This window comes from Pomacea canaliculata, linkage group LG8, assembly GCF_003073045.1.
Source record: "Pomacea canaliculata isolate SZHN2017 linkage group LG8, ASM307304v1, whole genome shotgun sequence".
NCBI classification, from domain to species: Eukaryota; Metazoa; Mollusca; class Gastropoda; order Architaenioglossa; family Ampullariidae; genus Pomacea; species Pomacea canaliculata.
The window spans coordinates 9,890,842-9,918,807 of record NC_037597.1 but is presented as its reverse complement, the minus strand read 5'-3'; the positions used below and the strand labels follow the sequence as shown (position 1 = coordinate 9,918,807).

At 35.6% G+C, this 27,966-nt stretch overlaps 4 protein-coding genes across 11 annotated transcripts; 2 read left to right on the top strand and 2 right to left on the bottom strand.

The window, feature by feature from the left end:
- Positions 1–1,281: 1,281 nt before the first annotated feature.
- Positions 1,282–8,796, bottom strand: LOC112570940 (cyclin-K-like). 7 transcript variants are annotated; one of them, XM_025249678.1, is made up of 9 exons: positions 8,693–8,796; positions 7,990–8,146; positions 7,346–7,427; positions 6,710–6,841; positions 6,303–6,408; positions 6,017–6,074; positions 4,545–4,720; positions 3,975–4,135; positions 1,282–2,393 (listed from the first exon to the last, which is right to left on the bottom strand). In XM_025249678.1, the coding sequence occupies exons 2-9, from the start codon at positions 8,124–8,126 to the stop codon at positions 1,533–1,535; spliced, it is 1,713 nt and encodes a 570-aa protein (XP_025105463.1). In that variant the 5' UTR covers positions 8,127–8,146; positions 8,693–8,796; the 3' UTR covers positions 1,282–1,532. The 7 variants fall into 7 exon arrangements, with proteins under 7 accessions (XP_025105463.1, XP_025105462.1, XP_025105468.1 ...); XM_025249677.1 differs by having other exon boundaries at positions 7,990–8,188; positions 8,693–8,788; XM_025249683.1 differs by having other exon boundaries at positions 1,282–2,390; positions 7,990–8,188; positions 8,693–8,788.
- A 65-nt stretch (positions 8,797–8,861) lies between these two features.
- LOC112570941 (histone-lysine N-methyltransferase setd3-like) lies at positions 8,862–17,045 on the top strand. The gene is made up of 14 exons (XM_025249684.1): positions 8,862–8,998; positions 9,498–9,661; positions 10,531–10,623; positions 11,360–11,505; positions 11,854–11,926; positions 12,273–12,383; positions 12,554–12,634; positions 12,775–12,898; positions 13,088–13,202; positions 13,829–13,903; positions 14,073–14,172; positions 14,470–14,622; positions 14,944–15,092; positions 16,083–17,045. The coding sequence occupies exons 2-14, from the start codon at positions 9,520–9,522 to the stop codon at positions 16,239–16,241; spliced, it is 1,521 nt and encodes a 506-aa protein (XP_025105469.1). The 5' UTR covers positions 8,862–8,998; positions 9,498–9,519; the 3' UTR covers positions 16,242–17,045.
- Positions 16,534–19,640, bottom strand: LOC112570947 (lysophospholipase-like protein 1). Of its 2 annotated transcripts, none has more exons than XM_025249697.1 (5): positions 19,434–19,640; positions 18,905–19,004; positions 18,460–18,629; positions 18,061–18,176; positions 16,534–17,858 (listed from the first exon to the last, which is right to left on the bottom strand). In XM_025249697.1, exons 1-5 carry the CDS (start codon positions 19,525–19,527, stop codon positions 17,619–17,621), a joined length of 720 nt encoding a protein of 239 aa, XP_025105482.1. In that variant the 5' UTR covers positions 19,528–19,640; the 3' UTR covers positions 16,534–17,618. The 2 variants fall into 2 exon arrangements, with proteins under 2 accessions (XP_025105482.1, XP_025105483.1); XM_025249698.1 differs by having other exon boundaries at positions 19,379–19,575.
- Positions 19,609–27,897, top strand: LOC112570943 (39S ribosomal protein L4, mitochondrial-like). Its single transcript, XM_025249692.1, has 10 exons — positions 19,609–19,765; positions 20,638–20,710; positions 21,851–22,025; positions 22,680–22,731; positions 22,979–23,096; positions 24,224–24,330; positions 24,922–24,972; positions 25,356–25,414; positions 25,571–25,644; positions 27,519–27,897. The coding sequence occupies exons 1-10, from the start codon at positions 19,691–19,693 to the stop codon at positions 27,716–27,718; spliced, it is 984 nt and encodes a 327-aa protein (XP_025105477.1). The 5' UTR covers positions 19,609–19,690; the 3' UTR covers positions 27,719–27,897.
- Positions 27,898–27,966: the final 69 nt, after the last annotated feature.

Below are 27,966 nucleotides of genomic sequence, written 5' to 3'. Positions count from 1 at the left end.
CATACTTTCTAATTCTAGCATAGATGCATTCACTTTTTAGAAGACATCAGCTGACTCCTACAGTCAACTTTGTACTTCATTCTTTCCTCTTTTTCTTCTTCCTTTGCCAAGTGCCGCTGCTCTTCTAAATCTATAAAATCTTCATCAGATAAACTACATCTGGGTATAGATCATCAAGTTTGGAGGGAGGGGGGAAAGTTGGCCTGAGGCATTATCAAGCAGAGGAAGAATTTTAAACAGAATGCCCTTTTCCAGACAATAATGCTTTATCGAAGGAATGATGCAGTGGATAAGTCAATCCTCAAATAAAGCATGTATCATTCATGCTTTGTTATTAGCATGATAACACAGGGGCAGAATTTGCTTCAGTCTGCCTGGATTTTCTGAGAAGTAGGTGAGAAAAGGCAACATTTCCTCCCAACGTGACCCTATCCTTAAAAATCTTAAGACTGGGTATTTCTTTAGCCACTTTGTATATGTTTTTTTCCACATTGAAGATCTGTATCCGGATGGAAGCAGCCTTGCTTGATGATTTTTATCAAATTTATCCACAAATCCTTCTGCTTCTTCTAGATACTCAATACCTAACTGTTACTATCCCAGTTCAGGTTAAATCTCTTGACTGAAATCATCTGTGACTTCCCCTTTGCGCACTTTCAACATTTCAAAGATACTGCATGGCCTGGCTTGAATTATCAAATGACTCACTGGCATTCTTTTTTTAATCATCAAAGCAGATCGCCGATAATTTTTGTATTTCATAAACGAGGCAATTCTAGCTATTTATTATGGCTTTAAATCCTGGCTTTCACTGCTTTTACTCTTTGTCCTTCAAGACGATCAAAACTGTTGAATTTGCTATTATCACTTCAACTCCATAGTCTAAGTAACTGAAGTCTTTATGACTTTATGATTTCATAGTCGTTTGTAATTTATATTTTCATCTCAAGCCTTAAGTGGCTGCCTAGCACTGTAGAAGTTCATGGTCTTCCTTTCTGCCAACATCTTGTTGAATGAAGTAGACATTTATATACAAATGCTAGTATAACGTACACCCACTGTGACTGAGAGGGGTACTGCGAACTGAGATGCTTTAAACTAAACTATGCGCTAACATTTTCTCCGTGCAGTCACTAAGTGAGGAGTATCTGTAATCAATGTTCGTGATCATAGCTATAACCAGGGTTAAATGATTAACTGCATTACCTAAAGTGTGGCTGATGCCAAGGATTTAGCATTTGTTTAAAACCAATTTGCAAATCCTTCATAAAAAGGCCACTATGTTGCTATGACAACAGATGTTTATTTGAACATGTATATTTCAGTCATCACATGCACCCAATGACAGTTCAACAAAATGTGGACATAAAAACATCCCCAAACAAAAATATCAACAAAAATCTGGCAATAATGACAGAAACATGTGCTTAATTACTCATGTCACCTCAAGCTGGAAGCAACATCTCTTCAGTAAGTGCTAGAAATAAAGAAATCTTCATCAGGTGCCAAAGCAGTTTACCAAAGTTAAGAGCTTATGTTAAGCGTACATTCTGTCTCTCTGTTATGCGCACCTTTGCAAGACCTGTTGATGTCCCTTGTCCTGAATTACCCCCTTTACCCTTGGGAATGCGTGGTCCTCTGGGCCCATGAGGTGGCCCTCCGATTGGTGGCATGCTACCAGGTGGGGCAGGACCCCTATACCCTCCAGGAGGAGGTCCTGGAGGAGGAGGCCCACCAAATGCAGGTGGAGGGGGAAAAGGTGGTGGAGGACCTGTTGGTGGTGGTTGGGCCATGGGTGGTGGGTATGAAGGGTAGGGCATATGCTGGGTGGGAGGAGGGAGACTGGGAGGGGGTGGACCATAGGGAGCAGGTGGAGGGAGGTAGGCAGAAGTTGTTGTTGTGGGAGGTGCTGGAGTGTATGGTGAAGTGTAAGGAGCTGCCTGGTACTGGGCTGGAGTACCAGGAGGAGGAGGGTACGGGTATGGATTGGGTGTATAAGGTGCAGGGGGTGGAGGGTAAGCAGCAGTATTTGTAGGTGGGGCATATGCTGTGTACGGTGGAGGTGGCTGTGATGATGGCGGATTGCCACCAAGAAGAGACTGGATAGACTGAGAGCCTTCCTGGGACATGAAGGACGACGAGTACATGCTGGTAGATACATAAGGGTTGACAGAGCTGGCAGTAGTTGGCAGAACAGTAGTTGTATGTCCACCAAGAGAAACTGCTGTTGGTACAGGAGGCTCAGATCTTGATTCTGGGGAAGATGTCTTGGAGACAGGTGCAGCATTTTTAAGAGGAACCACTTTGCTGATGTCATCCACTCTTTCTCTCTTGTTTGCAGATCCTTTTCTTGGTTTGCTTTCTAATGGTTGAATTTCTTTTGGACTTTCCTGCTAACGGAATAAAGTGCACATAAATTGCAGAACAAAAATTTATTTACGTCTAAAAAGTATATATATATATGAATCCTTGAATATTCTAAACATCAATCATAACAAGCAATTTTTATATTAAGTTCTATAATATCAATCAATGAAAATTTGCATAAAAAAAAAAAAAAAGAAATCAGATAGTCTTTAAAGCAATAGTGAGGATTTTCCCAAATTAAATCATTTTCTAAAAATACATGCCAAGTATCAATGTCAGAATCATGTTACACCTTTTTTCTTATCCAAGCTACTGATATCATGAAATAATCTAAGGCAGTCTCCCTGAGAAGGCACTACCAGATGTCGTTTTTTCTTTCCAGAGATTTTTTGTCCAGGATAAAATCATTAAGGATTTAATAGTTATAATGATCTAAAAAAAAAAAACCGCCTTAATTTATATTTTGCATAGGAATATATGAGCTATAAGGGTACCTTACACAATTATTTGTTAACTTTTTAAAATGATAGAAGCTTATGCATCCAGAGAAAAGAGCCTGTGCCTAAGTAGGCATACTCTTGCAAGCTACATGTACTTGTGTATACTGTAGCCAAATTCTACAAACAACTTAGTTTTAGTTGTTTGTGTCATGCAATGTAAGAGCTGGATCCTCAATCTTCTACCTTGGCTAATGTAAAGTGTAAATACTTGGTCATGGACAAATGTTTATTTTGCACAACCACTTTTTGATCAACATTTGTGTTAAAGTACCGTCTAACAATGTCAGATCCATGTACTGATGTGTTTAATATGTATCAAGTTTCAAGCAGATATTGCCAAAATACTGTGCTTTTCTTTAAACTTTCTACTTAGTAAAATGTAGATAGTTTGTGGCTAATCTGAAATGTTAAAACTTAATAACGCCAGCTTTGTAGGCAAATCATCTTGTAACTTGCTTCCCTTTATAAAAGCGGTCTTAAGTCTCAAAGCCAGTGACACTGCAGCTTTTACTATTGTCAGTAAATGCTTTTTTTTTCTTTGGACACAATTTCTAGAAAATCAGGTTATTTAGTGGTTTCTTAGCTTTTCATGTGTAGCCTCCTGAAGCCATATAGCAGTTCAGACAGGGCAAAATCTCTAAAGTCTTGTTTTTGTATGCTTATTTCCCCAAAACTTTGCTTTACATGTTATTTAATTTATCCTTAGATTACAATCATAAGACATCTCACCTGAATTTCCATACATATGAACCAAAAATCAAACAAATATTTTCACAAATATTTCATAAAAGACACAGATTAAGTCCCAAAGGAAAAAAAGAACCCTAAAATCTACCTATGCTCTTAGCTAGAGAAGTTGTTATTCAATAACATTGTGGGAGAGACTCAGTACTTGTAAATGTTGGCAGGAACATTACCTTCCCAAAACAGAGGGGTACTCTTTTTTGACAAATGATATCTCATAAGGAAAAAGGAATTAAAAAAGTAAATGTTTCAGCCTTTTCAATATTTTCATTTATTGACATATTTCTTAATAGAAGTGCCTCCTTAATATTGTTAACTGCCAGTAGTTATCTATGATTTATGATTAAAGGTGATGAGAGCTACCATTCTGATGCGCTTGGATGGTGCAGAATCAACAGATGGTGGTGGAAGTGGTGGTGTATTCTGTGGCCGGTTTGTGCGAGAACCTGGCAGTAGTGGAGGTGACACTTCTCTGGAACTCTGCTGCTGGGCTGAGTACAAATCCAAAACCTGGTGGCAGATGTCTGGAAAAAAGAAGCGATAGTTTAAGTACTTACATCCTCAAAAGCTTTTAAGTAATTATCTGCCCATATGTATAAGCTGTATTTTTGTTTTATGGTCTACGTTTTTACATTTACATATCTCTATAATGCCATATAATTACATCCAACATTTCACATGAAAGTCTAAAACAAAAATTAGTCCATCATGACAAAGAAAATACATTAACAAAAGGGTTGGTGGAGGGAAAGGAGAAATTAAATTTTAGAATTCACTTTTCAGAAGGCAATTTACATCCTAAAGGATCAAATTCTGATTGCAATGATAGCAAACTATTCTCTATAGCTCAAATAGTGCCAGAAATGAAAAAAAAAAATGATTAACAAAAAACTAAAAATCTTTTACCTCATCATTTCAAATTTTCAAAGTTACCTTCCATAAGCTCCATAGACATGCCTTCAACAAGGTCTTCCCACCACTTGGACTTGCTGCCTACCAGCCGGCCTTGCCAGTCCTGGGGTTCAAATTTGGTCAATCGAGATGCAAGGTACATAAGGGAGACAGCAATAATTTCAGGTTCCCACTGCAGACACAGTGTGGTACACAAGCTGCAACACATACACACAAGTATACTTTTACCTTGTACTGGACTTATTAATAAGAACTGAAAATTTTGAGAGTAAATTCTTTATTTTTTAAGACTTACCAGATGATATGTCAATGACCATGGGGGATAAAGGGCTACACTAGCTCTTTAACCATCAAAAAAGTTGTCTCCTTGACAGTAAGCCAGCATGTGTCAAGTGTGCAGAGAACTCCACTAGTCAGGAGAGCAACAGCACTCTAACAGCATAAAAGGCCAAACACACCACAGGCGACACAAGTCTGGAGTCACAAGCTTTTCACTGCTGCACAGCTGGTGATTGACAAACTTGTCTTTCCTCAAGCAAAAAGGATCTGGTGTCAAAAAAAATTCCATCGAAAACCATAGAATCCTCTGTAACATTATAATTTAAAACATCAGCGACACTGCTGATAAAACAAGTCTTTTCTCAAGGAAAAGAAGTCGAGGTCATAAGAAAAAAAAAAAAAACAACGAAAAATCTGTAGAGAGCAAACTCCTAGTACAGGCAGTACTATTTGACAAAGCCCAAGTGCAAAAATGAGCTTTGCATATGCTAAGAGCAAACCTCGTGAACACCACACAACCATTGAAAAAAAATTGGTTTGTTGACCTTGCATTTGGTCTTTTACACTATTAGAGTGCAGTTGCTCACTAGACTAACGAAGTGCTCTGCACACCAGGCACGTGCTAGCTCACTGTCAAGGAAACAACTTTTTGATGGTTAAAGAACTAGTGTAGCCCTTTAGCTCCCACGGTCCTGTCATCTGGTAGAATCAAAGAAGAAACTGCATTTTACTCACTGATATGTAATGATTTACAGTTTGGGGTCCATTTCTTAACTTATGTTTTTTTTTTTTTTTTTTTTTTGCTTTGATAAGTCTTCACTATTTCACAAGTATTTTCCTCAGTACTGAACTATAACATTCCCAAGCAGCTGCATTCAACAACCATCAATCTGCAATTAAAATCTACCCCAAACTTTTTTAACACTGGAATGAATGAGTACCGAATCTATACTTCTAAGAACTTGAAAGAAATCCCCAGTCAACATGCACTATGCATGACTTTTTACGCTGAAACTACTTTAGTAAGACTAGCCAAAAGAAGCTAAAAACAATGATTTTTTTTATGTATGTTAGTATAATTTTTATGTACAGAGTACTTTTGCAAAATACCCAGTGTAATTTATTTTTCCAAATACCTCTCATATGATGGTACATTATATGTACTATAACACCAACAATGAGATAAACAGACTACACCAAACTGTGATAACTACCTATCATTAATGAATGTCCAGGACATCTGAGCCATCTTCTGGATTTTTTCCTTATCGCCTGCAGCAGAAAACAAATTGCAGAATTATTAATTTGTTCACATGCAAAAGCATCAACAACATCACTAAAGATATTTCAAATTAAATTGATTACTACCAAACATTAATGATTTATAGCTGTATTAAATTCTACTTTTTATAATTACAAAACTACCCATTCTGTTCGACAAAACATACATTGCATTACAATGATTATTACTATTGTTGTTCCCCCAAATCTTGTGCTGACCTTTTATCTGTTTGGTAAAGCTGAGCAGAAGGCTATAAGGGTGCTCCACCTGAAGGTCAAACTTAATAGTTTTGAGTAAAATGCGCTCCATGGTCATCACTTCCTCCTGAAAGATAATAAAGTTAGTCACCTAACAGTTTTCACAATCACTCAAAATTGTTGGGATTAAAAAGCTTCCAATTATGATTTTGGTCATAACAATGACAATGAAATTAATTATTGTATTGATGGTGAAGAGGAAATTTTTAACCATTGCCCTGTTTTAAATCTGATATTATGTAAAAGTTGGACAAACATTAACCAGACCTTTACATATTCCTTTCCACCTATCGGCTGAGTGTTTGCACCAAGGAAATACATTTAATGTCTGAAGGATTATCTACACACTTAATCAGATGGTTACTCACCCTGGGATCTTCCCCAAAAGCTAGGAATGCTTCAGGGCTTAGCAAATTCTGCACAGTCCTGATGATGTCCTTGCATTTTTTGGGGGTTTCCTCTACTTTTCCTGCCAGAAACAGGCAGCAAGAGCCCATCACCTGATATCAACAGAAAACTTCTGGTACTAATAGCAAGCATACGTTAATATGAACCTTACAATTATGGAAAGAAAAAAAAAGCATATGCAAATAAACACAAGAAAAAATGAAAGGTATGATGACAAATTGTGTTTTGAACATCCTGCCCACTTGATGAATGGCCTCATTTTTAAAAGCTGAATGAATTCTACTGAGCATCAGCCTTCAAAGATAAAAGCACCTCTGTTGCCACATACTGCTGTAAACAAACAGTCACATAAACCTATGCACACTAGTGAGATAAACCATTGATAATATTTACCATATAAGCTTTTAAAAAATAAAATAAATTCTTTAAATTTTAGTTACTAATAACAATAAAAAAATAAGTTTCTATTGACCATTTTTGCTTGTAAGTATGCAGTTTGTTATTGTTTAGCAATGGCTAATGTTTATGCAAACACTATTTAAATTCTATTATCAAATAATAAAGACCCACACACATGCAGGCAAAAGATTACTCACATAGCGGTGAAATTCTCTAAAAGAATGAAACATGTAGAATCTATGGAAAAAAACGACACCTGTTGCACAGGTATCATATCGACTGTTTTAGTTAAGGCAAACCTTACTTTGCTGAGAAAAAAAAAGAAGATATCCCACACTAAGTTCACAAAATCCTTCAATGCAAGGGAAGTGCTTTTTGATACATATGATTACCATGAGGTATAGTGATTAAAACAAATTTAAAACATTTTTTCCAAATGTTGGCATGGATGCTGTCATTGTAGTAACTTGGATATTAATAACTCAGTTTAGAAGATATGATGCATAAAATTCCCTCTTAAGTAACAAAATATGATCTGTTTATTTTGTCCATTTTAGGAACACATCAAAGCAAAATCTTTGCTTAATATGCTACAGTAGAAAAGAAAATTAGAGATTAATTTATTTATTTTTCTAGACACAACATGTCAGTAAATTTAAGTACTAGCTTTATGTTAAATCTGTCCACATAATAAAATGTGTGAATGCATGTTTAAACAGATTCACATTAAATCATCCAAAAAGGTATCTTATATTTATAGAGACATATGTGCACACAGCATGCACGCACAGTTAATAGTATCCATAGTGACTGTGCTTTAGGACACGTGCTTCAAGGATACAGTCCAAGTTTATTTCCTGCATCCAAGATAAGTCTAGCTCCTTCTCTTCGATATCGGTTTTCTGTAGACTGGTCAATACCATCCTGATGTGAAGGTGAGTTTCGAATTTCTTTTCTGTCAAAATACCAGCATGGCATTGTGCTGGCTTACCTTCAGTCTGTGTTTATATAGAATGTCACAATATCAGAATTCTGCCGTTCTGATAACAGACAGAAAACAATGTTTTTAAGGTATAGGTGAGGCACACTTTTTTTTCAAAATGATTAGGTAAAGCTCAGTGCGGGATACTATTTTCCAAAAATATGGATGATAAATAAGTAAATGTATATTTTTTGTAGCATTCTACTACACAATAGTGTCATGTTCTGAGCGTGTCGTGAGCGCTAATTAAGTACATGAGCAATACGACTGAAACCTACAGAACAGTCAGATTGATACTTGTGGTCTAAAACTCCAAATTCTTCTAGAACAAGTGTGTTTTAATGTTTGAACTTTTATGATATACATTATATGTAAATCTTTCTAAATTATGAATTCCTTTGGCTTCAGCTACTATCTCCTGTACTGGTCAAGATTGAGCAATGATGGTATTATTGACAAAATAATTATAAATGTAACAACATTGAAATATAGAATGAGCCGCTGAAGAAGCTTATAACATAAATCTTTTAAGATTTGTAATCAGACTTGTAACAAAACATACTTGAAGATGATGTAAACTATCCTCACCAACCCTTTTCGAGCAACGTTTCAACGATTATTGCTATATGGATAGTGATTTCCCTTTGTGTGAAGATTGACTTCCCCTAGAAAAGGCCGAAAGGCGATTCGAGGAAGACGGCAGGCTGAATTGAGCAATAAGGGATTTTTACTAGTTTACTGAGAGTTTTAGAACCAATTCTTTGTAAAATCAATCCCTAAAACTTTATCAGCACGTTGTATTTTACTGCGAGAAAAAATGCGATGACGTAAAGTTCCGGCGGCTGCGTAGCAGAAGACACCGTATAAGGTACGAGTACAACGTTTTGATATTACCCCTTCTTTAGTCTTTTGTGCTGCCTAAGCGCAGCCGCATGTATTGGTTTCTCAAATAGCATAAACTTGAGGATATAAGGCTCATTGTGTGATTGAAAATAATATTTTTGTTTCATCCCCTTTCCAATCGTACATTAGCAGAAGGCGCAGTCAGGAATGAAACATCTAATCATCTTCATATTGTCAGATAGATGCCCAATCTTCAGCATTAGATTCGAGCCATCATTGTTTTGTTTTGTTTTAAATTAATTTTAAAACACTCATGTTATCTTTTGTGTCCTCTTTATTTATTATTGGGAAACACTGTCCCTTCCAACCCCTCCTCAAATCTGATCAGTATAATCCATTTCCCATAAATGCTTAATTACTATCAGAGAACATGGATTTTTCCAAACTACCAATCATATTTTTTTTTGTTGTGTTACCACAATTTGTAATCTGTAATAAATCTGACCGCATTCTGTTATGAACAGGTGTAAAAAATTGTGAAACTAGATGGGTAGAAAGAGCAAGAGAGGTGGAGGAGTGAAGACGGGGCCTCCAGTTAAAGGGGAAGAAAAAGAAACTGATGTGCCTCCCACTTTATCCAAGTCAGCAAAACGGGAAGTGACAGAACTGGTGACCCAGCTGTTGGAAAGTAGGTGATCATCCATATTAAAGTCAGATTTTGTAAAGAAATTGACTTTGCAGAAATCTGAAACTCAGACAATATTCTTACCATTACTATGAAGGACATAAATAAGGTGACATCATTTTATAGATAATGTTGGGAGGTAACAGATATACAGTCAGATAGTCACAGGACATTTAGAGTGTTACAGTGATTGTTTTGAAGATTTCTCAGAGAGATTGTGTCACATATTGACTGACACCACTTGTATATCTCTGCCCTGTGTTCCTCCATTTTTGTTGTGTGGCAGCCACAGTAAGAAGAAAATACAAAATAAATAAAATTTGTTCTAAAATTGTCTGATTTAAGCAGTGACAACCTAATCAATAGTCTTGCCATGATTTCCTGCTGGCAGCTGAAATAAAAATGACCATCTGGTGGCCATAAGACTTTCCAGCCACACAGTGTATAGTCCTCAGAAAACAAATGCACAGCAGAGTGCTAGATGATAGAACTAAAGAATGATGGTTAACACTAACCATTCTCTTCACCTGATCCTTGGTTACCATTATATTTCTTTGATAATCTAGAGAAGAATATTGTAGATCAGGGGTGGGCAATTGATTTTCCCAAGGGGCCGCATGAGAAATTGGGATGGTTTTAGAGGGCCGGTCGGTCAGAGACAGGAGGTGCGCCGGATCCAGCCCGTGGGCCGACCTTTGCCCAGGTCTGTCTGTTGTAGGTGGACTGAATTAAGTAATAAAAATGTAGAACTTTCAGGCTTATGGAGTATTTTGTTTGATTTGGTACTTACATGCTTTTCACCATGCTTGTATAAAAAAGAAGTAGTTTTATATATTTTACTTACCTATTTTTAAAAATTTGTTACGTTCCAGTTTGTTCCAAACCCCCAGCTTCAGGAGCCAAAGAACTAGAAGACTATCCTGAGATTCATGGATTGGTGGAAAAGATTCGCAAAATCCAATCAAGTGAGATGTGTTTTTAAAATACTACTACAACTCCTAAAATGTAAAGCACTTACACTCAGATTATCTGAAGTGAAAAGGATATAAATACAGGACCACAGAAAAAAGTAAAAGGGGTTAGGGTGTAGAAAGATGATGAGAAAAGAAGCATGTCACAAGCTGTTGGAGTTTTTAGAGATGCTGGTTTGAAAGCCCACCTCGGAAACTTGGAAGTTATGCTGCAGAGTAATAAAAGTAAGACTTTAAAGATATTTGGGCCAGAAAAGAAAAAGAAAAATGTAGGATCCCTGACAGCTGTGAAAGATAAATGATGGTTTCTTTAACCCTATCAGACCTGAGGCCCTGAACCAGTCCCCTCTACCTGGGCTCCTGAGCATTCTCATTTACTAGGCAAAGTTCCAAAAATTAGGTACAGTGGTACAGCAGAAGATTTGAAATATACCGAAAAATTGGTACAGTGGTCTGGTAGGGTTAAGATTTTGGAAGGAGACAGGGAATATGTATGTGTCTGTTTGTGGCTTTTTGGTGACTGCATAACCCATTCTTTAAAGCACAGATACATTTAGGCTGGAAAAGTTTTTCAAGAGCCAATACTTCTGCTACTCTTCTGGGATGAGTGGCTCCTAGTGGTGATATCTGTGGCTGATGACAAAGTATAACACCATCAGGAAAGAATGTGAAATCAACCTTAGATTTCATTTCTTGCTAATCTTGCTAATACATTGCTCCTGCTGTTTAGGTGTTAATAGCCCACCACAGAACAGGGAGGAATTGTTTCCAGCTTTTCTTGAGTGGCTTCACAAGAATGGGGTGGATACATCAGCTGTAGAGATTGCCTCTTTCCCAGGTTTTGGATATGGTCTCAAAACCACCAAAGATATCAAGGTATGTTTACTTCTTTTATCTGTTAAAAACATTTTTTTAAGAAGTGGTGATGCAAAAACATAAGGATTTTATTACATGATTGATCAATTACATGATAATGGCTTGTCATTATTTGATTGCATAAAGGTACATATGAGGCAATAATTTTCTGTGGGTAGTGACAGCTGTGCATACCTGCCAGAATAATTGCTTGCTCAGATACTTTTACACAGATTGCAAAAGCACCAAAGGGCTGCAAAAGTAAGCACTCATTTGTCTTCCTGCCTTCCTTTGGCAGTTGGATTTTATTTCATTCACTCACTTCCTTCATGTATTTATTTGTTTATTTCTTCATACATATTATTTCAGGAGGCAGATCTGCTTTTAAAAATTCCAAGAAAGTTGATGCTGACTGTTGATTCAGCCAAAATGTCTGTTCTGGGTCAGTGATTCTGTTGCAGTTTGCATCAATCTTTGACAAAAAAACTAGTCTCATTAATTTTTAACTGATGTTAATTTGTATACTTAAAGTCTTGGATATAGATGAACATGTGCAGTTGATTTATCTTGAGCAAACCAGGATTTCAGTTTTAAATACTTTGAATATTCTAATTCTTGGTAGAAACATTAATTCATTCATTGAGCCATAATTCATCGATTGATACTTTCCTTATCATATTAAATTAAAAAAAAAATTTCTGTACCTTACCACTTTCTTAACCTGTTAAATAAAATATTGATGACAGTGGTATGTAATCTTCAGTGTTCTGTTTGTATAAATATTACAGGAGAACTGATAAGTGAGGACAAGATACTACAGGTTATGCCTAATGTTACTTTGGCCATGCATCTGTTGATTGAGTTCAAAGTGGCTGATTCTTTCTGGAAGCCCTACTTGGGTAAGTTATTTTGATGTGGATGTCTTCCTTTTATCGGTATCAACACAATGGATTTTATGGAGGCAGAGTGGGGAAGTCTTGTCTCTGTAGTTAAGAAGTTGTACCAGTGCTTTAGATCACTTTATCTTGAGGCATAGTGTGTTTTTCATATTTCACTTTGTCATTTTCAGCTATTCTACCACACACTTACAACACCCCGCTCTACTTAACACCTGAGGAGCTGCAGCACCTGAAGGGATCACCGACACTAGGTATTTTTAATATTTTGTCACTGAGCATGTTCAGTCAATATGATTCATTGTATTTTCAACATAACACCCATGTGAAGAATTTAATGGATACCGTTATTTTGCAATGCAACATGACATTGTTAAATTTCTTTTATTTCCAGGAAATTCCATTACCCAATATCGCAGCATTGCCCGGCAATATGCCTACTTTTACAGACTCTTGCAAAAACATCCTGCAGCAGCCAAACTACCAATTAAGGATAACTTCACTTTTGATGACTACAGGTATGTAAAAGAAGCATGTAGCTTAATATGCCTTATAAATACAGATTTTAGCTTTGCATACATCTTTGTGACAAAATCATGTCTGTTTCTGTATAAAAAAAAAAATGTCAAACCGGCTTGTATGACAATAAAGAATACCGAGTGTATCTTGGTTTGGAAGCTGCTTATGATGAAGTGTTTTGCTTTCAGGTGGGCTGTTTCAACAGTAATGACACGACAAAATCTTATACCTGGAAAAGATGGTGAAAAGCAAACGTTTGGCCTCATTCCACTTTGGGATATGTGCAACCATTCGAATGGCATCGTGAGTTCTTCATTTAGTGTACATGCAGCCATAAGCATCTTTTCTTTCTGCATCATTCAAAAATTGTGACTAAGCATGCTTATGAATGTGTGCATGAAATGTGATAAAACTTTATCCCTGTAGCAGCTTGTTGGGAAGCAAGAGTTAAAACCACATACCACATCAACAACAATGAACAACACCACACGTTCATATCCACAACAGACCACCATAGAATTATTATTCAAAGAATTCAGACCCACACATGATCTAATTTTGTGGTCTTATTAACACTATAGATGTTTGTATTGTACAGTAAGTAAAAGGTTGAAACTAATGAGGTTTGGAGATGATATTCTTGAAGAAATACAATATATTTTATAAATTTTATTGATTCAGAAAATATCCAGCAAATATCTGCTTATTTGCACAGAGCTTAAATTTTCACCTTCATTATTTAATAAAAGTTTGTTAGAAGATAATGAGATGTGCATGTGCAAATCTTGATATTCGTACACGATTTGAGTAAAACTGATTTTGAAAGGTCCATGGCAGTAATAATAAGCAATTAAAAAAAGATCAAGTTACAGTCTCAGATTTACATGTACATAGCTTAAAGTGAGTTTTCTTTTTCAAACTTTCAACAGTACACATCCGATTTTGACATCGAAAATGATTGCAGCTTGTGTTATGCACAACAGGACTGTTCTGCTGGGGATCAGGTCAGAGCCAATAGCATCTGTATCAAAATGTAGATTTTGGATTTATCTCTTGTGAAGTGTTAATGGACATTAAGAGTTTCAACATCTTTGTGGTTTTTGTTATTGATATTTTTGATAGATTTTAGGTAGTAGTATTTCTCCATTGCTGACTTTAAACTTTCATTTTCAGCTTTTTATGTTTTATGGTCCTCGTTCCAATGGCGAGTTCTTTGTACACAATGGCTTTGTGTATGCTGAAAATGACCATGACAGATTAAGCTTGAAACTTGGTGAGCATTTCTCTAATCAGGAATAATACTTATTGCCAAGAAGCGAGGACGGACTGCTAGTTGGCTCATTTACCTTACCTTGGCTCTGGGTTTATTTCAATATTCAATTAAAGTATCACCTATTGTCCTAATATATGAATAAAGGTGAATTAGTTGAAATGTATTATGAAATGAGGGCTGGACTCATGCAATAGGAGACAAATCTATCTTATTGTTTTCTTCTCCATTACCAGCTATAGCAACATTATTTTCTTCAGTCTATAATTTTGCTGTTCATCAACTTTTATTATTTCTCAGGCATAAGTAAGGGTGATCCTTTATTTGAAGCCAAATCAGAACTTCTGGCCAAACTCAATCTGTCAGCATCTCGGTCCTACTTTTTGCACTGCGGTGACTATCCAGTTGATGGCGAGCTTTTAGCATTTCTACGTGTCTTTTGTATGGATGAGGGTGAGTGCTGTGTATATAGAGTATATAAACACTTTATTCAAAACATTTCATTCACACATCACATCTTTATAAAATATGACATTATCTGATTACATTTACAGGATATTTATACCCAAAAAATGCTATCATTAAAATCTATATTTTAAAAGAATTCCACTGTGTTTATCCATAAAATTCTGTGTACACTATCCTGCCATAATTAACCACCGCATGTGCCCATCCACATCTGATGAGCAGCAGAAATAACAAATGCATATGAAGGCTTATATTAATAATATATTTTTAGTGTCATGTTTCTTCACAGTCTTTGATTTATCTCAGACACACTGAGGGCAGAGGAAAAGAAAGAAAATCATGAAAATTTAATGGAACTGGAAACTCCATTGTCTCAAGACAATGAAGAAAAAGTCTGGAACTTTCTGGAAACAAGGGCTGCCTTGTTACTGAAATCTTACCCTAGTACTGTTCAGGTAAAGACATGATAAATTATTTCAATTGTCAATTAAATGCTTTTAAAGGACAGAACAGGTTATTAATAGGGTATGGAGCAAAGCATTTTTAAATTGTTTTTTGTGTGTAGATTTGGGCCCAAACATCAAAATTTATTAATAGATGATCACATATTTTTCATATTCCATTTAATCCGGTAATTTAAAAACAATTGGCAGTCAAGATTAGTAATCAACTCGAGATTAATTTTAATTAATCTATTTGTGTCTTCAATTTTACAAACTTGAACATTTGTTGTATATCAAGAAACCACAATTTGAAAATTCTGAAATACAATGCTATCAGTGTTAAAATGTAATCTTTTTTTGTACTAAGTACAACACATACAAAGTTTCAAATTATAGATTAAGCTGAAAATTTTAGGAGCATTTCTCTAGTCAGGAATAATAATTATAGGCAAGAAGCAAGGTCTGATTGTTAATTAGCCCATTTACTTGATATGCTTCAGTGAAAAAAATTTAGTTAAGTGAGAGTAATTCAGAAACTCTAAGAAATCGCTAGTTAATTTGTTGACAAGGTCAGATGTTTATGTGTATGTGGGTGGGTTCACAAAATATATTCAGATTCAAGAAATGCTTAAAGCTAATGAGATCAAAAACTCGTGTGTGCATTATTTTCAGTATTACTATGCACATTTTTTTTTTAAGTCTCACCTTCAATGCCCATTTTTGATATTTTATCAAACACCAGGAAAGGCAGTTATATCCAAAGTTAAGGAAAGAAAGAAATATCTTAAGTTTGGATAACTGCTTTGAAGGGCACTTTCTGACAAAGATGATATTTATGATTAATTTTTATTTTGTAAAGGTAAATTATGTGCAAAATGATTGCTAGATAAGGTGGTTTTATGTTTTCTCTTCACTCCAACATAATGTCCACTATTCTTTATAAAGCGTTCACAAGAAATCTTTTTTAATCACTTTTCATGTCAATTTTCATCATTGTAACAGGAGGATGAAATCCAGCTAATGCAGACAGACCTGCCTACAACACTTCAAATGATGCTGAAGCTTAGAATAGGAGAAAAACGGATCTTGCAACAAACAGCCAGCTTTACATCTCAGCGCAAACACATGATGAAAGAGAGAAGTGGGCAAATAAATAGTTAAATTTGGTTTCACCTCTGATCTGACAAACCATTGAAACAGTGATGGGTAGGTTACTATAAGCAGTTGAAAGTGCTCCAATCATACAGAAACATCCATGATTGTGAACATTGTGTGATATACTGAAACTGCCATGCATTTTAAATGCAAACTGAAACTGAAGGTAATTTTGATGAGAGCATTGTGTGCTGATTATAAATCCTTCTCAGCCTTCTGAGTAACCTTTTTTTTTTTTTTTGTGGATCCAAAAAGACTTTTAAATTACTTTTACTTATTATTTGTTAATTTATGTTCATTGTACTTCATTAGTGGCCTTTGTTTCTTACTTAAACTATCTTGTATTCATTTCTTGCAAGATTCTTTTATTATTGCTCTCATGGGATGAAGAAATAAAGCTTTCATTTTTCTTAAAAACTGTTTTAAAATATCTCCTGCAAAAGCTTCATATCCTTTATCTCATGAAGACCTTTTTTGTTGTTTTATTGTGCCTGCATCTTAATTTGGTAATGTTAAGATTTGTAGAAGTATTTGTTTCTTCAGTGTGTTCACCCAGAAATTTTGTGATTTCATTTTTTTAAACATTTAAAATGCTTTTGAAACATAACATAAAATTTCATGTTTTGACCAGACTTTACTTTCCATGCCATCATATAAATCTGGTAGAAAATAAAATTTAAACCCATTAAAGCAAACAATTTCAATGATCTTGAGAGAAGAATCAACATCAATTCCAAAACACCAAAGGAATATTAAAGTTAAAATAATTTATTATTCAACACTATATAAGTGAATAAAAACTATGTGAAATGGCTGCTTTTGCAAATTAATAGAGCATAAAATTTTAACACTTAACAGCGTGTCTTTCACACTATTTTTAACCTAATTATCACACATGCTTGTTCACTTTTTGATGATCTAGACATCAATCCACAATTTCACATTTGACGTTATGTCTTTATATAGAGTTGGTGGTGTGTATATCAATAAAAATTTAACTTTAAATGCCACTCTTTTTATTTAGACTATTTTTATTTTACCTGCAAATGTTTATATCCTACACTTTTGCACATTGAAATGGGACATAAAAAAACACAGACCATTTATTTTTTTCTCTTTAAGCCTTAGCTCAGTGTCAGGGTAAAAAGAAAAGTCAAGGCATAACATGCTGGTTTTGAAATGTTGCAAATTCTAGTTCCATGTGCATTCTCAAAATGCATGTTAACATGTTTATGGAATGTGAACAGTATCTGGAAATTTTTTAACCCCGACGTTTTTAAATTCTTGCTAGCAGAACTATTAACATCAACAATTAACAAGGAAAATTGAAAACAAAGCTATCAGGAAAACTGCACCTCAGAAGAAAAACATCTAGGTCATCTGCTATAAACTGTGTTCTTCAGGTAACAGTTTGAGAATCTTTTCTCTCAGAGATATTGTTACAGTTCTATTCAAAAAATGTCCAAGGTTAGGTACGGCAGTAAATTCTCCTTTCACTCCAAGACTGCATAGACGATCAAATGTGTTTCTTCCCCAGAGAAAATTTACTAATTCATCAGCTTCTCCATGGATTTGTGTTAATAGAGGCAGAGTAGTGTCTGCAGCCTTTACCTGTTCGAGATCCTAAAAATAAAAATAAAACTATTGTCTTCTAACAATGCTCACACATTTATTTTTCTTAAAGTTTGTAAAAGTCAATGTGCCCAAAACTGATAGAAGAACAGACTGGAATCAAAATATAATTTACTTAGTATTTGTGTTTGTATTCAGTAAGGGCACATAAAGGCTAAAAATAATTGACACAGATGACTGAAAAAAGACAAACCTGATATACTGCTGAATCGTTAGGGAGAAAGCTGCCTATGGCAATTACTCCGGCAATTTTCTTATGGAACCGGTAACCTAGATGTAGAGCCATTGCTCCTCCCATTGAAAACCCACCTGCATCATAAATTTTCATTACATATTTTAAACAGACATTACTCTTTGGAAGAAAATATAACAGCAAAGAATAAAACAGAACATTCAAATCAATAAACTGCTTCACAACATGCTTTATGTCAGTGTTTTGATAAAAAAAAAACTTTTGGTAGCATAATTTATGGATGGATGGCTGATTACTTGATCAATCTTAACCCTAATCTGCTGTGGATGCTTTTTTAAATGGAATTTAAATTTCAAATTGTTTTTTGTTTTTTTTTTAAATTTCATTTCAAGATCTTACCAATAACAATTCTATGTAGTGGAATGCCCGATTTTACTTCGGCATCCACTAGCTGCCCAAGCTGTTTGGCCATTGCATCAGTTGAAATCTTTTGCTCTACACTGTTCAAACCAAGATTCACTCTGTCAAACCAGACACTGCTTGGCATGCCATCAGCAAGACTGTAAGGCCTGTAGCATAAACAAAACTATTAATCTTTTTCCTTTTAAGTATGCCTTCTTTCTAAAATACTAATTAAAGAATGAGAATAAAATAGGACTATATTTTACTTAACATTTTAACGATCCTCATGTCTGTTATGAATGTTAAACTGCTGACATGAACACATTTAGTTCAACAAGTATTTAAGGAATGCGAGTAGCCTTTGCGTGTAATGTCATATTTGAGCATGCAGTTTGATCAGTTCATTAACTTGTACTTTCACACACACACCCTGCTGTCTCACCTGACTGGTGCAGTTGGGTACAAAATACGAATGTGAGGAAAACAGAGGTCTTCTCGTAGAAGGTACCTAAAAGTGTCACGCAGGTCATCACCTGTTCCACCTGCAAACAGTATGCACGGTGCAAATAATACAAGCGCAACATTGTTAGGGGCGCGACAATTTTTGTTTTAAACCAGAACGAAATTTTTAAATTATACTAGTTCCTCTCGATCACTCTTTTCAGAAGAAATTTACTTTTTGTTTATCTGCATCACTATAGCTACATTTTAATTGTGTACATCTCTGTTCGATAATCAAGTTTTGAATTTCACTCGAAACAATTGAGTTCTTCGAACCACAAGAAACAAAAGTGTCCACTAAAACATATTTACAGAATCATTAATTTTGTCGATTTGTAAGCGCTGTGTTGCCCATAAAATAAGGAAAATGAGGGATTAGATGTGAAATGTCACAAATCAAATTATTTGTATTTACCTTTCGACGGTGCATGGCATTTGATTCTTTTCACACTCACATATATATATATTACCTGAACCATGAAGCAGAATTACTGAAGCTGTGCATTTGTGACCAGTCTGTCTGATAATGTGAGTTGAAAGTTGATAAACTGAAGGTGATGCCATTACTAACTAAAATGATGTTGCGTGCACGAATTTCACAGTTCGCGTGTGAGGCGTACAGCAGCAGACAACACTTAAGGGAAGTCACTCTCTGGTTCTAATCCTCTGCGCATGCTGAGTGCAGAGACCGGACACCGCTGCTCTCGAGTCCTTAGTAGCTTGTACAATGCTTTGTACGGGTCTTTCAAGGCTTTCTTCTTTAAGTTTAATCACACGCAGTGCAGCAACATTCATCAATAAGGTATGACTTGTGTCTCTACATCTGCATTTTGTGGCATGCGTAGAGATCGACGCTTCGCGTTTGTATGGGGAAATGCCACAGGGCCAGGGGCAAGGAAATGAAAGACTTTTCCTCGTGTGTAAAATAGACACGATTCAGCCGCTGCTGTCGCGTTACTGAAGAGCCTGTTGATTCGAAAGGCTTCATAAAAAGAAATTTTTTTTTAGTTGCTTTTGCAGGAATCCTGTCATTTGATTAAGGTTAATCATTTGGACAATTACTGCTGTGTATCCATCAAAACACGGATCGACGTGTATAGGTTCGTGATCAGAGTAAAAGCATAATCACATGCCTACCATAACTGTAATAACACGTCACTTAATTAAAAGTCTTTTAACTGAATTTTTTAAATCAGTAATTGTGTCTTTGAATTTTTCAGTGTTTCTTATCAACAAAATGCAAGATGTATTTAGACTCCCAGGCTTCAGTTAAAATGTTTTATCGACCAGTGTCAAAAAAAAATTGCTACTAATCTGATCTTGATTAATAAACTGCTTTAGTTATATGTGCCATGTTTTATGCATATGGCAAAAGGAGCTTTGATATGTCTACAAAATATCTTAGATGATCAATGCTCTAAATGTCTCAAATTTTATTTTTTCGAGCACCCAATCCCATATTTTTTGTTTTCAGACCCTCTTTGCAAATTTTCTTTATATTATATAGATTTTTCTTGGTGATTTATACGTGATTCTGCATGGTGGGAAACACCGAGGAAAGTTATGTCAACACGTAGTTAAGGTGAATTTTTTTAATTGTTTACTTGATAATTGTTTCAAGTGTACATGTAAGGATTCTGTGTTTATGTGATTATCATTTTTTTCCTAACTCAGAGTTGCTTATTCTGTGGGAGGCCATATAGTCAGGTAACTGATCTGGATTCCCATCGTCATCATCATGCAGAAGGTATGGCATGAGTGACATGCATTATTCTTATTCTATTTCGGATGTCAGATGCTTAATTAAATTCTTTAAGATACACATTAAAGAGAAAGGCACATCTCTGTATTAAAGCACAGACTTACAAACAATAAAATCAAGAAAAAGAGGAATATAGCCAGAAAATATTGCTTCTTAGGGACATAAGAGGAGTAGAAGAGAGGTCGTAATCCAATTGGTCCTAAGCAATGAGTCTGAGAAAGTGATATAAGGGGACACTGGTGATTACCATCCTACCCTCCTTACCCCCCAAAAAAATTGAAACTTTGATCTGTGCCAAATGTGCAGAATCATCAGCACAGTATTCTCAAAATAATCTTTGTTTGCCTCAAAAACACTGTTTTTGCAGGCAGACGAGTGGACTGATTTGAGACCTTTTTGAGTACATTTTATCTGATCTTTCACTGTCAGATACCAATAAAAAAAAATCATCTGTAGCATCAGGTTGATCTATTTCAAAGTTTCATTAAACGTAAGAATATGTTTGACAGAATCTGACACCTGAAATGTGGCAGTTTATGAAAATCCTGAACCTAGAAAAGGCCCTGATTTCAATTACAAATAAACTTAATTGATTAGGCCATGCGTCCGTTTTAATGAGTAAGTGATTTTACAGGTACATAATACATACTATTCTTAAGTTATATATAGGAGGCACTGATTCGTTACTGAGGTGTTGTAAAAGTGCAAGCTTTTCAACAGGAGATCATCTGGGTGGTAGTGGGTGTCCATAAAACAGACAACAATTAGAAAAGATCAACAACTTTAGACATGTTGAAGCCTGTTTTTCCCTAAAAGGCCACTTCACCATAGGGATAACAATCATGATTACAACAAATTTGAATTTGAATTGGGCAATTTGAATAAAATTTGCTTAAAACCCAGTTATCAGCCTTGGGTAAAATTACAAATGTCATATAGTGTAAGAATATACTTATTCTGTAACTATCTTCTTCTTCTCATACAAAAAAGGATCATACATTTTCATGTGTCCATGTTATTTTTAAACAAAAAATTAACTTCTCCTTCAAAAGTTGATATTAAAAGCAGAAATAATTTATTTTTCAAATGAACTGAAAACAATATTGAATCCATGCCACTTTGCAGATAAAAGAGATATACCCAGTGAGCGATCTTTGCCAATCATCACATCCAGAAAACTAGAGTACCCAGTACCTTATGTTGAAACCAAACAGGCATGGCTGGAATCACTGAGCACTCTTGAGGACCAGAAACTTGGCATGATAGATCTTCACCCGCATGTTTTTGGAATGTACCCAAGGTAACATTTGAATGAATTTGAGCACACACAGTCATTAATACAGTAATAAGGGGGTGGGAGGAATTGGTGTTTTACACTGAGTCAGCAACTAAGGCTATATCATGGCAGTGCAGGCAGGCTTGTAAACAGATGCCACATGATGAGGAAGAACAGTGTGCCTGAGACAAGAGCTGAACAATGGACAGCCAGCCCTCACTATATTGGTGACAGGCGATACCTGTTGCTCTACTGCAGTGGTTCTCAAAGTATTTCAGACTGCGGACCACTTTATTTAAGTAAAAAATATGGCAGACCACCAAGGCCTAAAAATCACTCTGTACTATGAATTTCAAATTTCAATTGCCGCATTTGTTTCATTACAATTCAAAACAAAATGTCCTTTTGTGACAGTAGTATAGTAATAAGTTGACATAAAACTACATACCTCGTTCTTTGTAATTAAAATGTTAATGCATCACTTTAAACATCACTTTGCTGACATATGACGACTGCAGCCGCGGACCACCTGACCTATGCCCGCGGACCACACTTTGAGAACCACTGCTACAGTAGTAAAGGAATTTTTTAATGAAAAAAATAGCTAGCACCTTCTAGTTTCACCTTGCTAGGCCACACATTCCAAGGCATAATCTTCATACTATTTTGTCTTTGCAGGATTGACATAATAACGCAAAATGTCCATTGGCAGATGAAGTATAGGACAATTGTGAGTATTGTGCTCATTTATACCTTGCCTCCCAATGTCTATGGTTGTGTGAGTTGGGGGAGGAGGAGTGTGTGTGCATGAATGCCCAAATGTTCTTGTGTAGAACATAGAAAATCTGATGATAAAATGAATTTCATGTAAATTTTGTAATTAATCTTATTAAGTAAGTTGAATACTGCAAAAGTTTTCTTTAAGTAGTAGGCACAGTTACTCTGAAGCTTTTTTTCTGTTTAACACATAATTGCAGGACTACACAAAGTCATTGTCCCGTGCAGAGAAAAGAGGGGGTGGAAGAAAACCTTGGCCACAGAAAGGACTTGGGAAGGCTCGACATGGAAGCATAAGATCACCTATTTGGAAAGGAGGTAACTGTGTGTGCAGTATAGCAGATGCATCCATCTGAGAAATTAATGTGTGTTTTATGGATGTCACTTTGACAGTTAAACTAGTGTTATTGATTCTTATTTATTATTATTGTGACCATTTCTGTAATTTTACCTAAGATGGAGCACCCATTCAATTTTAATCCGTTTCAGTTACTAAAATAGACAATAATCATTTATTGAACTTAATTAAATTAATTTTAAATTAAACTTGCAATTTTTAAAAATAAACACTTTTATGATAAATTGTTCTGTGATTATCCGTAAAAAGATATCAGACATTTGATCATCCTTGTATTCAGTGTCAGTGCCTGACAGTATGTCTTGTGATGTTCTCCTGTGATGCTGTCTGACCAAATTTTGACCTGTCTTTGATGCCGATATAACTTAACAATTAAACCCAGTACCCACAAACCTTTTTCTTGAGTGCTTAAATATTTTACTTCCTGCCATCACAAACATTTTAAATGTCAACTAACTTATTATCAGGTGTTTTCCCCATCTTTGTTTAAAAATGCCCTGATGAGATCACTCTGTAAAGGCAGAACTTCTTCGGATCTTAGGAGGTAAATGGTTTTTCCCGTGCAAAGGAAGGTAGGAGTACACGCGGTGCTGACAACTAGGGGGCCAGTCATCTCCAATTACTATCCCAACAATAGGCAGAGTAAAGATCACAGGCACTGCCAACTAGCCTAGCAATAAAATGTTTTTCTCATCTGACCCCTATGTGCTAAATGGTCTGAGAGGTGAGGAGTAAGGCTTTTATCTGAACTTGCTGTCATGGTTAGGACTGAATATTTTCGCCGCAAAAAAAATATAAAAGAGAGAAGAATGAACAGCTAAGTAGGGATATCAATATTCAACCCTAACCCTCCTGTGCTCAAAAAGAAGAAATTCTTCTGTCCCTTATATGTTGTCCATTTCTCGTTCTTGTTCTTAAGCACTAAGAGCATGCTCCTTATGAGTACTTAACAAATTTTGCGTTTATTATTGTTGTTTCTATCAAAATGAGTAAGTTTCATGCCTTATCTAGTGCATATAAAAATATGCATTGCAGTAAATTTTAAAAATATTTTCTAATAATTTCATGATTGAAAAATTGTTAACAGGTGGTGCTGCTATGGGACCGAGAGGACCAAAGAGTTTTTTTTACCTGCTTCCACTGCATATCAGAACTCTTGGTCTGCAGTCAGCTCTGTCTGTTAAGTATGCCCAGGTATAAGTGATTCACTTCAGCACTCATATATGCATGCCTCTTTGGGTATAGAACTGTAATGGGATACCAGGGAAAAAGGGAAGATTTTTGCTGGTTAGGTATTTTTGTCACTTTGATTATATGCCAAAAATAAGGCTTTTTGTTGTTAAAGACTGAACTTTTACAATCTAGAAAAGAATGAATTCAAGCTATTGGAGGGAGGTGAAGGTATTTGTCAGGCCAAATCGAAGCAGTTAGAAAAGAATTAGCCACTAGGATCCCCAGCACTGCACTCCCTCAGATCAAACCATCCTTACCTGCCATAAAGGTTTGGCCTTTAATAAATAATAAATCTTTCTGCCTTGAAATAAGGAAAGCAACAGAAAAGAAAATGTGTTTAAGTTTTGTTGGCAAAGAGAAATGGAGATAAAAATTTTAGAAGATAGGAAAATAGGAGTCATTATCATCAGGTGTTCAGTCAGTATTCAGTCTACATGGTGTTTAAGCATAAAGGATCCATGGTAGGTTAAAATTCTTTAGGTACACAACCACATCTAAAGGATCCAAATACCTGTTTACAAATGTTAGTCTCACACAGTTTTCTCTTTTCAGGATGACCTTCATATTGTGGACAGCTTAGAAATTCCCTCAAAAAATCCAGAGGTATCTTGTATTTAGGGTCTCACATCCATCTTGTCATTCTAAATTTAAATATGTAAAGTAATTTGCTGCATATAGTAATATTGGAGAAAATTTACTCTTATTGCTGACCATTCCACAACTAAGAAAGAATATGCATAATTGAATCACGTCACATTTACTATAGGTTTCATATGGAAGTTCAATTACATTGCTATCGGGTTATCGATCTCCAAATTGTCTCTGACCAATGGGGTGTTATAAACAAGGAAACAGAGTTAATGCCTGTGTATATATGGGCTTGAGAAAATTTCTGAAGACAGCCATTGTTAGACAGTAGTCCAACTTTGTTATTTTACCAAAATGTTGCAAGATGTTCACAGAATTTCCAAATCTTTTTGTCCTAGTTTCTGCAGGAACTTGCAGATGTACGATTCTGGGGAGACTCTGTGCTTTTTGTAGATGAGTAAGTTTGGGCAATTTTACTCTGTTTTTTTTATTTGTCTTCTGTCATGGCTGGTGGTGGTGTTCTGGTTGTTTCTTTGTTGATACTTCCTTGTCACATAAATATTTAATTTATGACTATGATATGAAATTGACAGTGTACTAATTTATTATGCAGTAATGACACTATTCCCAGAAATATGGCAGTAGCCCTGAGTCAGATACCCTACTTCAACGCCATGCCAGTTTATGGTAAGAATAATTATCATTATATTACTCTGCTTTGGTTGAAACAGCTTTTGCAACAAGAAGTTTGGCATTATTTTAAAACATATTCTGCAGTTTTTATTTTTGAGGCTATTGTACACAGAATAAAAAATTTATCATTCCTTCAACGCTTTGTCTTGTGTGGTTAACTGTTTATAGTTCTTCATGCATAGCTCATTGTGCTTGCCACCACATAGGGAAATACACTCTACAAATTCATTGTTCCCTGATTCCTCTTTGTCTTCTATATTTTTCTGCATAGTTGTTTCTCCTTCTGTTCGTAACTTCTGTGAATTGTTTATAAATTGATCATGAATTGTTGGTCTTGTGAACATTTTATTCTTGCAAGACTTCTTAGAAGAAACAAGCTTTGTATCCATTCAGCAGGCAGTCTTTGGCTGCTTGCTTTGGAAATTTGAAGTGACCAGTGTCGCTTTGAAACTTCATTGTGAATTTTTTTTTAATGGATGTACTGTTTATCGAAATTACAGTATGTTGGTATAAAATTCTTCTGTGTCCAAAGCAATTTCTGCTTTCATGACACCATAAAGTTGTAAAACAGAAAACCACACGCTCATCAAGATATAATTAAAAGCTAAGTAGTAAGGGCTGATACTGGACACTTAAACAGGTGAAGGCGATGTGTCCACTAATATTGCAAAGCAGGGGATTCATATTCTCAGTTTGTATGTATTTGTGTTTATTCCTTGTTACTCCTTGACGAGCATAGGGCCGCAACACCACCTCGCCAGCAAACCCAGTTTTGGGCATCCGACATCCTTTGCCTTGCTCTCTACTGTTCTTTTCCAAGTCTGCTTTGGTCTCCCAACTCTCCTTCTCCCCTGAGGGTTCCAGTCAAGTGCCTGTCTGGCAGTGGTGTCAGCTGGTTTGTGCAGGGTGTGTCCTATCCAGCCCCATTTGCGTTTTTTGATGTCATGGCTAGTGGCATTCTGGTTGGTTCTCTTCCACAGGCTGTTGGAGATCTTTTCATGCCATCTTTCCATCTTCATCCATATTTCCATAGTATGGCGAAGGCATCGGTTGGTAAAGGTCTGGAGCTTGTTCTTCATGGTGTTTGTCACTCCAGATTTCAGAACTGCTATCACATTGGTGTTGAAGATGCAGGTCTTACTGCAGAAGGATAATGCTTTGGAGTTTTTTTATTTTTTAATAGTTGTAACTTAACAACCAATAATATGTTCTTCCCCATTATTCACCAATAAATATGTAATCAAAAAGAATGTTTTAAAATTTGTGCAGGTGAAAGTCTTAGGTATAACTGCTGAAATGACGGGAATTACTTGTCTTTCAATAATTTTATCACTAGAACAGTCCAGTCAATACTAGAATTGTGCCATAAATTAATCAATCCTTAGTCTGCAAATACAACTGTAATGGAAGATAAATTGAAAACTCATACTATAGAGGTCCGTTATAAGTGTTGAAAACAAATACAATATGCACTAGACATTTGCTTTATTTCTTTATAGTATATGTGTATACACATATACTTATGTGTACACATATATACTAACACGAGCAGATCAGCATCTGTTAACTACATCATTACTGCACCCACATAATTTTCAAAATGGCATAGTTGAACATTTGCTGTGTGGCTAGCAGTCAAAAACTGATTTGTGAAACAGTTGGCAAATCGGCAAAAAACAGGTTTGCCAAACTGTTTTTGGTTTGTTGTGTGTCCACTAATGCTGATTATGCTCCTTCATGAGTGTGATTATGCACTATATACATCACACATTTATTACTCTTCTTTGACTCTTACCTTGAAATTTCATCAGATAATTTGAGAAAACTCATTTTTAGTATTTAAACATTTCTAACAATTTTTTTTTCAGGTTTAAATGTTTACAGCATGCTGAAACATGAGACATTAGTTCTCACATTGGCTGCTGTGGAACGCATTGAAGAGAGACTGTTGTTTCACATGCACAGATCACAAAAAGAGGAGAAGTACTTCGCAGGATATATGTCAGTTGATGCTTTTGATGCTGAGACTGCCATGAGGAACTCTACTGCTTCCAATAAAATCTTTTGAGAAATCTGTGTTCTTGATTGGAGGGAGGCAGGATGCTTTTCAGCTGCTGCTTTCTCCATTCATAATCTCAGCCATGAAACTTCATGTAAACATAAATTTAACAGGAAGAAGCATTTGAAACACATTTGACTTGTGTGCACTAAGAATGGAGTAAAATAAATATCTCTTTAAAGTGCAAATGTCTGTGGTGATGATAGTGTAGTTCTAAAGGGATTAAGAGAATACTATTCTGACAATGTGACCACAAG